The sequence below is a fragment of the Prionailurus viverrinus genome, chromosome A2 (genome assembly GCF_022837055.1).
Source record: "Prionailurus viverrinus isolate Anna chromosome A2, UM_Priviv_1.0, whole genome shotgun sequence".
In the NCBI taxonomy this organism is placed as follows: domain Eukaryota; kingdom Metazoa; phylum Chordata; class Mammalia; order Carnivora; family Felidae; genus Prionailurus; species Prionailurus viverrinus.
In genome coordinates, this window is record NC_062562.1 from 133,897,482 (window position 1) to 133,912,695 (window position 15,214).

General features: G+C 37.4%; 1 protein-coding gene across 5 annotated transcripts in view; it reads left to right on the forward strand.

The window, feature by feature from the left end:
• The window catches only part of MDFIC (MyoD family inhibitor domain containing), an 87,293-nt gene that overhangs the window by 43,898 nt on the left and 28,181 nt on the right, over positions 1-15,214 (forward strand). For 3 of the 5 annotated variants that reach the window (XM_047841974.1, XM_047841971.1, XM_047841979.1), the window contains exon 4: positions 8,775-9,053. In XM_047841974.1, coding sequence (XP_047697930.1) covers positions 8,775-9,053 — 279 coding nt within the window. Of the gene's footprint in view, positions 1-2,822; positions 2,875-8,774; positions 9,054-15,214 lie in introns of all 5 variants that reach the window. The other 2 variants (XM_047841988.1, XM_047841982.1) reach the window with 1 other exon arrangement.

Here is a 15,214-nt window from a genome sequence, read left to right on the forward strand (position 1 = left end):
GAAATCTGTAATTAGTATATAAAACCTCAAGATGGATTCTGGAGTGTCAGATATGTGGGGTTTTCAGTGTGTACTTACCTTAGTTGTTACCAACACTAATTTTACTGCAGTGTATGTTGTTTGAAGTTTGTAGATGCTGCATGTGGTTAAATAAGGTATTTCTGATATGTTAAAGATATGTGAATGTGTCCTATTCCATTGTGATAGATAATCAGGTGCTTTTATTAATTTTTATTTTTTTAATGTTTATTTTTGAGAGAGACAGAACAGAGACAGAGTCTGAGTATAAGCTGGGGAAGGGCAGAGAAAGGGAGACACAGAATCCCAAGCAGGCTCCAGGCTCTGAGATGTCAGCACAGAGCCCCACATAGGGCTTGAACTCCCAAACCATGAATCATGACCTGAGGTGAAGCTGGATGCTCAACCGACTGAGCCACCCAGGTGCCTCAATAATCAGGTGCTTTTAAAATGATTACTTATAAACATGGTATTAATATTTTTTTAAAAAAATCTTTTTCTTTAAACCTATGGTGAAACACCAGCAAGGTCAAAGAAATATTTAACTTATGGTCTGAAGGTTGAAGTATGAATAGTTGTTCTCTGATGCTTGTCTTCCTACTGTTTTCAGAATTCCAAGGAGAGATTCTATTTGTTAAGACGTAACACAATTATAGGATTTTTCAAACTTCTGCTTGCCCAATAATTGTTTTTTTTTTCTTAAAGCAAAGAAGTGCCTTTTATAACTTAAAAAACAAAAAACAATAAAATTTTAGGATGTAAAATAGGTTTCTGGAAGAGTGTGACTTTGTGTTGCCTTTTTATTAGTATGTTTTCTCTCCTACAAGAAAAGGCTGCTTAGGCAATATATATATATATATATATATATATTTTTTTTTTAAATGTAAGTAGATAGGCACTTTTTTTTTAGATATGTATCCTATAGTTGCAAATAATTATAAGTAGAGGATATTCTATCAGTTGAATCAAATGGTGGAAATACCTGAAAACATAGGGATACCTACCGTAGCAGAACGACCCCATCTTCACTATGGGATTATATCAGAAGACCGTGTGATCTGTTAGTACATAAATAAAGCTTGTAGGTAACAATCCATAATGAAACTTGCTACCTTAAACTGAAAAATATACTCTTCTCAAATGTACGAGTGGTGGGCTCATGCTATCCACATAAATTAGCTAGAATCCATGATGTGTAAGAGCTGGCATAAAGTAAGGCCAAATTTGTCATTCATCTGGGGATGGAAACAGGCATTCAAGAAAAGCTACACTTGGAGGGAATACAATAAAAATTGTTTGTTCATTGGCTTACTGCTGGGGACTTTTCAGTAAAACATGTAAATCTTAAAATGCCAATGATTTTCCTTATTTTTTAATATATTTTTCAATCAAGTCATTATTCTTTCTGAACAATGAAAGATACTGTGTATTTTTTTTGAAACCTGTTATTTCATAAAAAGGTCTTGCATTGATTTATAGGGGGAAAAACCCCTAGTAACAGAATTAAAAAAAAAAGCCTAATAGTAAATCAGAAAGAAATGATAGGAAAATTATGTAGGGAAGGGTAAGGGAAGAGAGTAACTGTGGTACGAAACTGGAAAGTGCTAATGAAGTGTCCATACCCATGAGGACCTGTCACTTTATCTCATTTTGCTAGTGAAGGGCCTCGTGCCCAGGGAGATGAAGTACCTTTCTCAAGCTTACAGAACTGGGGAAATACCGACTCTAGAATTCAACCCCTCGTGAGTCTCACTGAAAACCTATCTTCCCACCATCTGCTAAAGCCAGTGTCTCATTTGAGGAAAACGGTAGCAATTGTGTACAAATTGCTCCTGATGTAAAGGTGACCAATTTGTCCCGGTTCACCTGTCTTGTTTTAAAAACTAAGAGTTCTGCATCCCAGCACCTCCCTTAGTCCTGACCAAATGGGATGGTGGTCACTCTACTGGATTTCCTACCAGCCATGGTGAGGCTAAAAATTGTCTTTGAGCAGCAGAGTAATGCTGGGAGACTTTTCCTGCAGAACTGCATGATGCACGACTATCCCTCAGTAATAACTGGCTTCTGCATGGTAAAGCTAGCTCAGCTACTGTCTTCTAAGACAAACCCCAGGCTGTGGGTTTGACAGTGGTCTTTCTACTGCTACTAATGTACTGTTTCTTTCTAGTGAAATGTGGTATCTTTTAAGTCATTTGGGCTCGGGGCAGTTCATATATATGTATTTAGAATTTGCGTCGTTGTTAATAGGATTTGATAGAAGCTGTAATGTTTGGTAACATTGTTTATAACAGCGAGTCCCAGCATTAATCCCATGACTGAATAAAAGTTTATTTCTTTTTTTTTTTAATTTTTTTTCAACGTTTATTTATTTATTTTTGGGACAGAGAGAGACAAAGCATGAACGGGGGATGGGCAGAGAGAGAGGGAGACACAGAATCAGAAACAGGCTCCAGGCTCTGAGCTGTCAGCCCAGAGCCCGACGCGGGGCTCGAACTCACGGACCGCGAGATCGTGACCTGGCTGAAGTCGGACGCTTAACCGACTGCGCCACCCAGGCGCCCCTAAAAGTTTATTTCTTATGGAACAGTATAAGATGAGCATACTAGGTCAGTGAGAAGCTCTTCTCCCTGCTGCCATGCAGATTCCTTCTGTTTGTTTTCTCCAAAATGCCTAAGATATTTCCCACTGCTGTGGTCAAAGCTGGGTTGCTGGCTAGTGCAAGAAAGGAAAGTATAGAGGACACACCCAGGGCTTAGGCCCAGGCCTGGAAGTGGCGGAAATAATTTCTGCTCTCATTCTTTCAGAGTGAACATGAATACATGGCTGAACTTAACTGCAAGGAAGACTGGGAAATGGGTTAGCCAAGAACCCGGGACAATGGGGAGCATGGAATTGAGGAAAAGCTAGCAGTCCTCCCTCCTTTGAGCTCTTCTTCATTATGGTTAAGGACTTTCTTAATGATTGATTCTCCAAACAACTTGTCAAGTTTTATCCTTTTGTTTGGGAAGTATTTGCAACCCCTACCACTGATAAGTGATGAATTACTGTTAAAAATGCTTTCATCATAAGAGAGTCTCTTCCATCTTGTACACTTCAAATTGCGTGGAGAGAATTTGGGCTTCTCAAACCGATCAATGTTCCAAAAAGGACACAATTGCGAAATATATTTCACTATGTTAATATATACATTAAATAAAATGAAGATGGCAAACATAACACGTGATGAAAAAGTTCAGAGGCTCAAGAGATAAGTCAAAATTTTCAGAAAGACCTTGGGTGGGGAGGGGGGGCAGAGAACTAAGGAAACAGGTAGAAAATGCCAGGAGCTTTCAGACTGTGGAAGGGCTAAGATGCTGGGTATATCTAGGGTACACGGAGAAAGGCTTGTATCAAGCTGAGGAACAGAGTTAGCCATTATTTTAACTTTTATTTTAGTTGATTTTAGCCTAAATCTTACATTATAACAAAGATAATTTTATCACATTAGTGCATCTCGAAGAGATTTTTTAAGCTATTGGGTATTGACGTGTATTACGTGTATATACAATAAAACACCACTTTATTTATATATAATCTCTACTATTTTAGTATGTGTGCACATGTGCATGTTTGTCTCTGTCTCTTAGTGACTATGGAGTTACATAATATTGGGCATCCAGAAAAGCTTTGTCACCTATCTCTGGGAAGAGTAAATTCAGTTTATACCAAGTCACCCCCTAACAATATTCTATTTTGATAATTTTGTTACAATTTTAAATTCTAAGCATTTAACTTTTTTTCATATGCATACAACCACCATTTAAAGTGGGCAAGTGGTATGAGAATTCTTTTGTAATTTTATTAAATCTGATTTGTGCAAGAGACCAGTGACTGAAGAGGTCTTGCACATGCTAATAGATTATATGCTATAACAAAATGTTGCTTTATATTGCCGCTCAGGCAGCTACAGTTGCAAGTGTAGTTATTACTTGCTGCAATATCACCCAGTTAAAAAAAATTATCAAAAGAAGTTCATGCTATTGACTCATTACTCCCATATTTATTATTCTTATTGAAAATCACTAGATTTAATTCTATTGGTTTCCTCCCTGATTGAAAACATTTGAACCTAGAAAGCACAGTATTTCTTAAGACATTTGTAACTATTCATCACGGATATTAAAATTACAATCATGCGGCATTGTGTGAGCACTGGTAAAAAAAAAATTCTTTACACATATGGTAAGCGGGTGACCAATGCTATCCAGGTTTGAAGATGCTGAATGTTCATATAACTGGTATTTGAAATTTTGATGTGTATTGCATTAGTTACTGAATGTCAAGAATACATTTTTTTGCTCATATAGAGTAAGTTTAAAATGGGGTCTTTTGTAGAAGCACCCATCCTGTTTAGAATGATATAACAGATGCTGAATGTTCACATATCAAACAAAATGCCAGCTTTCTGTAGAAAAGAGGTGTCAAAAAGTTTCTTTGTACCTTTAACGCATGTGATTATGTAGTACAAAATGCAGAGTTTGTAAAATTTCTTGAATATACAGGCAAAAAAATGAATAATTCAAAACAACTCATAAGTTCTACATTCTATTGTCCCTTTATAACGCAGGCAGGAGATAGCAGTGCGCTCCCAATAGAGCTGAATTTGCACAAGTTACACCTCGGAAAATGCCAGATGGTCTATGGTCTACTTTTGAGAGCTGTCACATATGTAAAGATTTGAAAAAAGAAAGACAGCTGAATGAGAGCAGTGGATCATTAAAGGGAGAGTGAGGGTCCCTAGGCATCACTTGTGTTTTAAGAAGCATTGTGTCGTTCCCATATTACTGTATTTTTTTTTTTTAAAGCCATACACAACTTTTACACAATAAGGAAAAGAAATCTATTTAAAGCCAAGTAGTTAGGGTTTAATCAGTCAGATGTTTTTGTTCTTTGAGAATAAAATCCTGTTTCTGACTTGGTTTTGCTTAGAATTTGACTCTAAGATTCAAGTCACAGCCATGAAAAATTAGCAGTGAACTTAAAATAAATGTTAATATAGCTAATATACCTAGGGTTTATCCATTTTTAATTTGACTTACATACTGTATGTATCTGCCCAAATCCTAAAACTAAGAAATTATTTTAATAAAAAAAAAACTATTACTATTAAAAAAAACCAAACTGGCATAAAGAGATAATATTTGGTTACCTGACCATAATACAAACTATAGTTAAAATAATTAGAGGACAGTGAAACAAAAATGAATGTACTTTGATTTATCTGCCAACAGAAATAGATATCATTTTGAAGATTGAAATGTAGATAAATCATTAAGGATATGTTTGAATACCACTTGAGCCATATCTGGTAATTTGCAAATAGTCAATTTTGATAGCAGAAAAAGGTCAGATCTGTCAGTTTGAGAATTTGGTGGCAAGACATAGTTGTCTTTTACCACCTTTTTTTAAAAAAATTTACTTATTGGAATGTTTTAACTACTACATAGTAGTTTTAAATTTATCTTGGATTATGGACTGTGACAGGATATTTTTGGTTGATAAGAAGTCTCCTTAATATTGGTCAATTGGATATTTCAATTTAACCAAGCTCTCGGATTGCTTTTGAAATATTCTTTTCAGAGAAAACGTGGCCCAAACATTCCATTTATTTGGTGAAATTACTGGTAAGTGCTCTGAAAAGAACACCACATTACGTTTGACTATCTTCTCTGGCATCCCTTTAAATACATATGCATAACTATGTGTGTTCAATAGCAGTCATTAGGGCGTCCTTCTAGTTGATACAAGTTACAGGAGCCGCAGATTAATCTCTAGATCAAATGATTGCACACTCATAAGAAATAGATCTACCTTTGCAGATGCCTTGTCGATATTTCTTAACAGAAGGGCATATATGGCTGCTAAACAGAGAAGTAAGGTTTTTTTCATCAAGAGTAAGGAGAAAAACAAAATATTTTGATATATTTTACCACCATTACTTTACTTTTTAGACAGTCATTTTCCTTTATCACTGAAGAACTGAAAAACTTTAAGGGAACTCATAGGTTAGTTTAATAAATCAGGTATTAATGTTAACAGATTTTGTACGAAAACATGCTTTTGTTAAGTAAAAAAAAATGTCTTTTTTCTTAAAATATGCACATTCATGAGTTAGCATGTTTTGATATGTTAAGAGGTTTTTCTTCAAGAGACAGAGGATATGTGAACAGGAAGGGAGGTAAACGATGTGTGCTAGAGATTTACTCAAATGCAAACTGTCTTTGTCAAAAATATATACCAAGTCTTAGCTAATCCCCAGAACACAGATAATCAGACATGGTCAATGCCACATATAATTGTGACTGCTTTGCATGCAATACTTTTCTCAATTGAAGAGTTCTTAGTATTCAGATGTAATATACATTTCATAACTGCTCATATTCATAAATGGAAAAGATTAATTAAAACAGCACTTTTAGATTTGAAATTGCAGGAAATTATAAAATAGTAAAATTTTGGGAACAAATTGTTTTTGTTGGTGGTTTTTGCTGAAGTGCGATGATGGATAGCTTTGCTTAGGGGCTACTCAATCAAGGTGAATGTTGATTTTAATAATTTCATTATGGAACGAATGTAAAATAACACTGGGGGTGGGGGGAGTTAGGGCTCTTTAGCTACAAACACTAGATTCCATTTTGGCTAATTTAAATAGAAAATAAATGTATTAGCATACAGGCCCTCCCAAGAGTTACACAGCCACAGATCATTCCCATCTATTCAATGGGGCTTCTTTGTTGAAAACCCCACTGCTAGACTATCGGTTCATTGGTCTGATAGGAAGTGGACATCAGACACTGCACCCCACTGCCGAGACCAATAAACGCTTTCCACATGGTCTGTGCTGAGGGTTTCCACCTCTCTGGTGGAGGTGGCTGCCTTCTTGCATTGGCCATTCTGCATGTAAGTCATACTTGTGCTTAGTAGAACTTAGGTCACATGCCTGCCCTTTAGCTGCACAGGAGTCTAGGAATGGAATAGAGGAATTTACCAAAAATCCATGAGGGTGTTCAGAAATGCCAGGCAACACCAATGATGAATAGTCATCCTGTTTTTATGATTCATTGTCCAAACAACCAATTAGTTTGTCCCTCCTTAGTGTCATGATGTTAAAATAGTCTTATATTTTTTCAATCTGAAAGGTTTTGCTTTTCATAGGTAGGCATTTAATACACCCGTAATTTATTTGGTTAAGGAATACATGCCCTTAAATGTGTGCACACATTTTTATTGGGAACTCTCTCTGCTTATCCCCTGGTTTATGTGTCTGTGTCTGAACCATCAGCTCACTGCTTTAGCTCCTGTTGGTTTTTTGATAAGACTATATATGTAGTAAGTCAAATGCTGCAACCCTCGTTTTCTTTCTGAAAATTTCTTTAGTGATTGTTGATTACTCTTCCTCATAAATTCTTGAATCAGCTTGTCAAGTTCCCTCAACAAGCCTGTTGTTTTATGGGAATTACACTAAATAAATAAATTGGGGAGAATTAACATTTATATGCTCTACAGTTAGTATATTCTTTAATGTCCTTCAGTATTTTTATAATTTTTGCCAGAAAATCTCTGCCCATTTTGTCCTAGCTTAATTCTTAACAGTGTTTTTCTTGGCTTTGTTTTTTGTTTGTTAGTTTGCTTGTTTGTGTTTTGTTTATGATATTGTGAAGAGTTCATTTTTTCTTGTATATTTGCTATTTGGTTTCTGTTGGCCTAGAGGAACTTTTTTTTTATTTTAATATGGTTGATCTCGTATATACCTTGTTAAATTCTTTGTGTTTCAAGATTTATAGTCTCCTAAGTTTCCCCTAGAACATTCAAATTAGGTATACGTCTCAAAAACATTTTTTTTTTCAGACCTGTTACTTCTTTTTCATATTTATTGTTTTTGCCAGGACCTCTAGTGTAATGTCGAATAAGAGGGGTGAAGCTGGGCTGCCTTTTCTTGGTCTTGACCTAAATGGGAGTGTTTCTATAGTGCTGACATTTAACTCTGGCAGATGTGTTTTATCAGATTAAGGAAAGTGTCTTCTATTCCTAACTTTTCATAAATGGTTTATTTTTATATCAAATTGAAGGATACATATAGAAAAGGTTTTCTTCTCCAGGATTTAAAATAAAATTGAAGGGGTGCCTGGCTGGCTCAGTTGGAAAAGCATGTGATTCTTGATCTCGGGTCCTGAGTTCAAGTGCCACATTGGGTGTAGAGATTACTTAAATAAATAACCTTTAAAAAAATGAAGTGAAATTGAAAAGAAAAACAACTATATTTCCTTCTCTATTATCCAGCTTTGACACTTGAATTCATTGTTCTTTCCCTTCTGTCTCAAAAGACAATTAGCCCATTACAGAGATATTGAGATAATATTGCTGTTTCCAGCACCCTAAAGAGGAGCCTAGTACATAGAAGACAAACATTTGCTGTTGATTGGGTGTGGAATAACTTTTTCAGATTTCCAACTTAAATTTTCTTAAAAAAACAAAAGTCTTTCCTGCTATTTTCCTATTCCTTGTGTCAAGTCACTTCTGATGACCCTGTTCCCACTTTGCCTTTTGTACTAATTGTTTTCTCTGTGTTCATGTTAATTAATATTTCCTTTTTCTCCACCTTCCATTTTTTAGTACCACGGGTGAAACCCAGGGGAAAAAGAAAAAGTCTGTTACTGCATATATTTTGATGATTTTCAAATATTTTTTTAACTGGAAAAACTTTTCCTGTTCTTTAGCCCAACCTCAGCGCCTGCCTCAGCTTCAAGCGTCCCTACAGGAGCCAAGTGAGGAGGAAGGCGGCAAGATAAAGAATGGCCCCACTAGTCTCAGCAACGGAAATGGAATTCACCACCACGGGGCCAAAAACGTATCTGCGGATAATCGAAGACTTTCAGCACCTGTTTCTAACAAAATGCACAGAAAAATTCAGTCCAGCTTGTCCGTCAACAGTGATATCAGTAAGAAGAGTAAAGTTAATGCTGTCTTTTCCCAAAAGACAGGCTCTTCACCTGAAGGTACGTTTGAGATACATGCTTATTTTATTTGACCGGATGTAAAATCATATTCACCAATAACTACTTGATCAAGCAAACATGAATGAAGAATCTTGCTTACCTTTCAAACAGGAGTTTTGGTAAAACGCAACATCTGCCTAGGGAAACACAGGCTTGGAAAGGAAGTGTTAGCAACTGACATCCTGCTTTAGATTATTGTCTTCTAGAGTGAACAGTCAGGACTTTAAATAGAACTCATATACCTATTTTTTTTAATACCACATCTGAACATACGAATGCAGCATTCTGGTGGTGTGTGCATGTGTTCTCTCTGTCCCTGATTCATTATGATGTCCTGTGGTTCAGAAATGACTTGCCTGTATTTTTGTCTTGCAAATCAGTCCTTAAATACGCACAAGTAAAATGAGGAAAGGATTAGGTAATTTCCATCCTCTCACCAGGGATGGGCCCGGTGATCTGTTGCTTCACTGAGGAGCATCTTCCAGCCCCCGGTGTTGTTACCCCTCCAGGCCCACCTCATTGCCCATTCACTTTGGTCTGGTTGTGGCCTCTCCTCCCGAGGTACATGGGTGTTCTTTGACCTCTGGGGAATTACTGATTAGGTCTTCAATGTGCTTCATCCTGTCCTTGGCCAGGTTCAAGTCAGGTTAAATACTATGAACGTGAGAAAGCTTTTATTAGAACACAAACCCATCCGATGATGGGTTTACAGCCCACAGACTCCTTTCATAAAAATGGCTTGCTGTGTTATGTTTTGTTAGAGAAGAATAGCCTCCCTACCATGTGTAAGGTCCCAGATTTCGCCCAGCCTATCCAGGTTGTTCTATTCTTCCTCTTTCCTCTCCTTTTAGCAGTTCTTGGGGATCAAAAACCTCACATCTGCATTTTAGATACAGATACAGGTATATATTTCCTCCTCTGGTTCAGATCTATATGTGATTCTTTTTTTCTAATTCCCCTTACCTTTCAATTTTAATTACCATGAAATTTTAAATAAGGCAAATTCTGTGGATGCCTCTGTGAAGTTGGCCATGCTTATTCATAGAGATAAATTGAGTTGTAAATAGGAAATTGTATTGAGAGTTACCAGTAAGGAGCGGGAGAAAGGATATTACATTTTGGCTACAGGTGTCCTAGACTCAACTGAGGTAAAGTGTTAGGTTGATCAAATGATATGATAATAAGTGGTCTGCATAGTTCCAGGTCAGTGACACTACTTTCCAAACTAATTAGATTGAAAGGGACATGATTGACACTTTAAAATGAGTTTGACATACAAGCTGTATGGTCATCTCGGAAGCAGAGGTAGGCTGTTAACTAAACTGGCTCTCCAAGGAGTTGGGAAGGCAATGCAATTTTCTTTAGAGTATCTTTGCTTCCCAGTGATTGGGTGAAATAATTGAAATCTACTTGTTTTATACATTTGAATTTACTTATTACCGCCTTAACCTCTTCTTTTCCATTTGATATTTACTTACTGTAAAGAATGGTGTATCAGTCCTACCTCAATTGTATCAATCCAACCTGAAATAGCTTATGGAACTTTTAGATTGTCCTTGTTTATTTTTAATTCTGTGTCTGAAGTTATTTCTAATGGAAGAATGCAGCTTCCTAAGTAACATAGGAAGGAAGAGGAAAATCGATAGTGTTGAAATGAAATAGAGTTGTGTTCTCCCCCTTTCTCTCCCAGGCCTGTGAGTGTATGAGGGAGATAAGGATGAGGGAAGTCCCTTGTCATCCTCCTCTTTATCACCACATCTTTTCCAGGTTGGATTGGGGAATGAGGAATGTGAAACACAAATGAAGATGTCTAAATATATTGTACGTCATCCTATCCAGAACGTTGCTGTAAGGGTATAGGATTTAGCTGATTGTATGTTGTTGTGATTGCTCAAATCTAGATGAACATGTCCCAGTTTCTTGTGTTCTCCAGCTTGGGCATCCTCATGCTTTTTGATGCTGTTTAAAGTTGACTCCTGATTTTCAGTTTTGAAGTTCAGTTTATTCTCTGGCAATGTAGTTGTAGGGAAACAAAAAATACAGACCTGGTAGATGGCAAATGAAATGACAAAGTGCCGGCCACCAGCTAGCTGGGCGACTTGCATTTCTCAGGGGGCTGCTTTTTCTATGAAATGGTTTGGAGTAGGAATCTTCCAAGTTAGATTGAGTTCAGGATTCTGTGATGCCATCCCCACAGCAAAACTGCTTCACTTCAGCGCAGGTTTCTTGCTCTGCAGAATGTGATTCCTGGTTGAGCAGAAATTTAATACTTGCTGAGTAGGCCCGGGCAATGGCAGGAATGGTTCTGATGAACAGGGAGAGCATCTGGATTTCAGGAGGTATGTCACAACAGTAGGTCTTGAACAGCCTTGATTTAGGACACTGATAAAAGTGGATACAAAGTACTTTTTTAAAAATGAGAGATTTAATTGTTTTCTCACTTTCTTTTTGTTACATTTTCTTAAGTCTTTATTGTCTATGCCTGTTCCTCCTACAGTAACAGGAGCAAATGAATAGCAAAATAATATTCACTCAATTCAGCTCAGACAGCTAACCACAGTTTGACAGTGTGATTTCTAGACAAACGGTGCCTGTGGTTATTTTTGTGTTACACATAAATAATATTGACAGGGGGGCGTTTTTTCTGGTTCAGAAGATGGAATTAAATATGAAACTATTTTATTTTGCTTCATTAAAAAAAGTAAGGGCCTCTTTGCAGACCAAATTTTGAAAAACCCTTAAGGTGTGGGCCCCCTTGGGGTGCTGGGGTGGTTCAGTTGTCTAGCTTCAGCTAAGGTCGTGATCTCATGGTTTGTGAGTTCAAGCCCCGCATCAGGATCTGTGCTAACAGCTCAGAGCCTGGAGCCTGTTTCAGATTCTGTGTCTCCCTCTCTCTCTGCCATCTCTGTCTCAAAATTAAACATTAAAAAGTTTTTGAATAAAAATATATTAAAAAAAAAAAAAAAAGATGTCGGCCCCCTTGCTCACACAGAGCTTAGGACTTACCCAGCCCCGTAATTGAGTCAGTGTGTTGGCAACATCTTGTAAGATGCAACTGTAGGTTATCTATGGACTGAGCTCAAGTAGTAATGTGTATTGTTCATTCTCTTTTAAACTAGGCTAGCATGATTTCATTGTACCCTCCCAACAGCACTTTAAGTTAATCAGCTCTATGTAATTGTCTTATTATAAAAGAGCCAACTGAGGCAGAGATGGGTCAGGTGAACCCACTGAAGTCAATTGACAGGTGGTAGAAATAAGATGAAACCCCAGACCTTCTGGCTCCACAATCTATGCCCCTAACCACTGATACTTTGCCTTACTGAAAGTCTTTATGAGAAAGGTAGTTACTGGTCATTCCCGCATCGCATCTGATGTTGATGGTGTTATCTGTGGATGAGGCAAGGATCTTAGTATACATTTGCCTTCTTGAAGCTTTTCCTACTAAAACTATAAAAACAATTCTCACACTTTTGCCCTAGGCTTGTTTCCCTTTCCTTCCAGACTAAAGTGCCGAAGAGGTTGGGCTGAGGTGACTCAAATTTTTTTATGAAGCTTTAGTGCTGGGCACCATTATAAATTAGAGTTTCCCACCAGTTAATAAGTGATACAGTGTTTTATTGAACACATTTTATCCTACTCTTCCTTGAAACCAGTACTGCAAAATAAAATAGGTGCTCATATTCATAAAAAAATGTTATTTTAAAAATTTCCTTTTTTGCAATAGAGGAAAAAAAATACCCGTGTTGGAAAATACTGTACCTTTTATTTAAAGTTTATTAAATACGTAGATTTCTACTTGTTTTGTGTAAAAATATTTTCATACATCCTTAAATTTTCTGATTGCATCACCCATGTGGAGAGTTTTAAGACTAAATGTTTAAGATTCTTGACCTCTCAAATAATTATAGGATAATTTAGCATCATGCAATATTCAAATTGCCAAGGGTTTTCATTAGACTCTAAGACACTTTTCTTACCCTAGGAATGGTAAATCTAACACATTTGAGGTATGCCAGTTACAGCTATATATTTGTGTGAAAATTAAGTTTCAGCAAAGGTGTTTTTAGAATAGACTTTATACCTTTCGGGTTAATATGCCATCTTATATACTTCTCCAACCCCAAAGCTCATTGAACTTAAATTGAACAAGACAGCCAAGAGCCTTGTGTATATAGCAGTACCTAGGATCTGTCCCATTTTTAATCACACACAGGCTGTGTGGCCTAGGGATTAGACCACAGACTCTGAAACTAGTCGGCTTATGTTCAACTATTGGCTTTACCACTGACCTGTGATGTGTCCTGGGGTAGGCTTTGTACCTCAGTGTCTTAAGTGTAAATGGGGCTATTATTAGTACCTACCTCATAGAATTGTCGTAAAGAGGAGTTGAGTTGATGCCAAATTCATGTGAGTTAGAACGGCAGTCTGGCCCAGATGAAGCATCTGATAAGTATCACTGTTGTCATCATTAAGGAGCTCACAAGTGTTAAGAATGTTAACTTCCTGAAGAAGGCAATGCCTGGGTGGACGCTCAATAGATAGATGAGAGAGACATTCAAGGCTGTTAGGAATTAATGTGGTTTGTTCAGGTAATCATAAACAGTTTACTGTGATAGAAGCTAAATTAGCCATGAGAGTGGAAATGTGACAAAGGGGAAGTCCACAGGACCCCTGGGATGTCCTGTTCCTCTGAAGCTTTAAAGCAGTCTCTTTGAAGGACACCATTTAATATCCAGTATACATTTCTTTGAAAAAAATTTTCTCTCCATAATGCAGAAATTCCATGGTTGCAGTTATTCAAACCAGATGCCTTCTTACCTGTTCAATATTGCTATCTATTAAGCACCTGCACGCATAGTGCCTTCACAACTTTTAGTATGTTAGAAATAAACTATTGCCATACCTGACATGATGAGTTACTCTGGACTTGTTGAGCTGGGATGCTACCAACCTCTAGGAATCTTTTGGGACTATGGATGGACTTGAGCCCAGTCTTCCAATGTTACTGGTTCTCTCTGCTTCCTTTTCTTCAAACTATTTTCTTGGTTTCCTTCCTCTCTGACCTATCATTTTAGATTCTTCTTCCTCCCCCTTTTCCACGTATTTCCCCTTGTATTTGTAGTGTGGCAGTTTTTCACGGTATACCAGAGGGACAGGGCACCTTAGCGGGAGTAGGAGCAGGTGGGGCACACAGCCTTCAAAGTGGATGTGGCACTATTGAGCATGAAAGTGTGAAAAGCTCAGGAGGTGATCAGATATGTCCTGCCCCGCCTTTCTTGAGAATTGCTGGTGAAATGGTAAAAATATCTTTCCTTGACCTCATCATTTCCCCTACCCTCCTCACCATCTGCAAACGTTGGCACAAGTCCATGTGTTTCAAAGCATGCCTTTACTCCGTTGGTTAGAGGTCCCTGTACATGTGGTTAAGGGGTTCAAGTAACTGCCCTTCCTTCTTGTCTCCCCTCAACGTGGAATGCTCTCGTATTTTTCCTTGCCTTTTTCACCTGTGTACATTTTTTTTCAGAACTCAACTTAGGCATCATCTCCTGATGCCCAGTTTTGAGCTAATTGCCCCTCTTTTGTGTCCCCATAGCACCTTCCACATACCCAATGATACTGAAGTTTGTCTTCCTGCCTGCACTAAAATGTAATTTCACTGAAGGCCAAGACTCTGTCTCATTCTTTTTATTTCCAGCACAGTCTAGAGTCTGGCTTGTAATAAGTGTTGAAGCAAGTAAGGAGTATAAACCTGAGAACACAGGTACTTGTTCTTTAACATTCCATAGACATTGTGGTTGAAACCTCAGAAAGGCTTCAATCCTCGAGGGAGAGAGTGTGGAAAGATAAGAGTGCAAATATCAGAGGTCAGAGACAAAAATTCTACTGGGGTAGGACTGGAACTCAGAACTTCTGCCTCTTACCCCCATTGTTTCTTCATTATTCCTTGTGATTTTCAGTCAACAACATGTTGCCAAATCCTAAAAACAAGGGGGAAAAAAAGTAAAATTCAAATTGAATTGTTCATTCTTAGTTACATAATACTATAAAATCTTACATTCATTTTCCCCCATAAAATGTCAGGTTTGCCTGTAATTGTAGAAATACAAGTATTTTAGTGGAAGGATAATAGGATTTTATGAGAGGACTATAGTGTTATA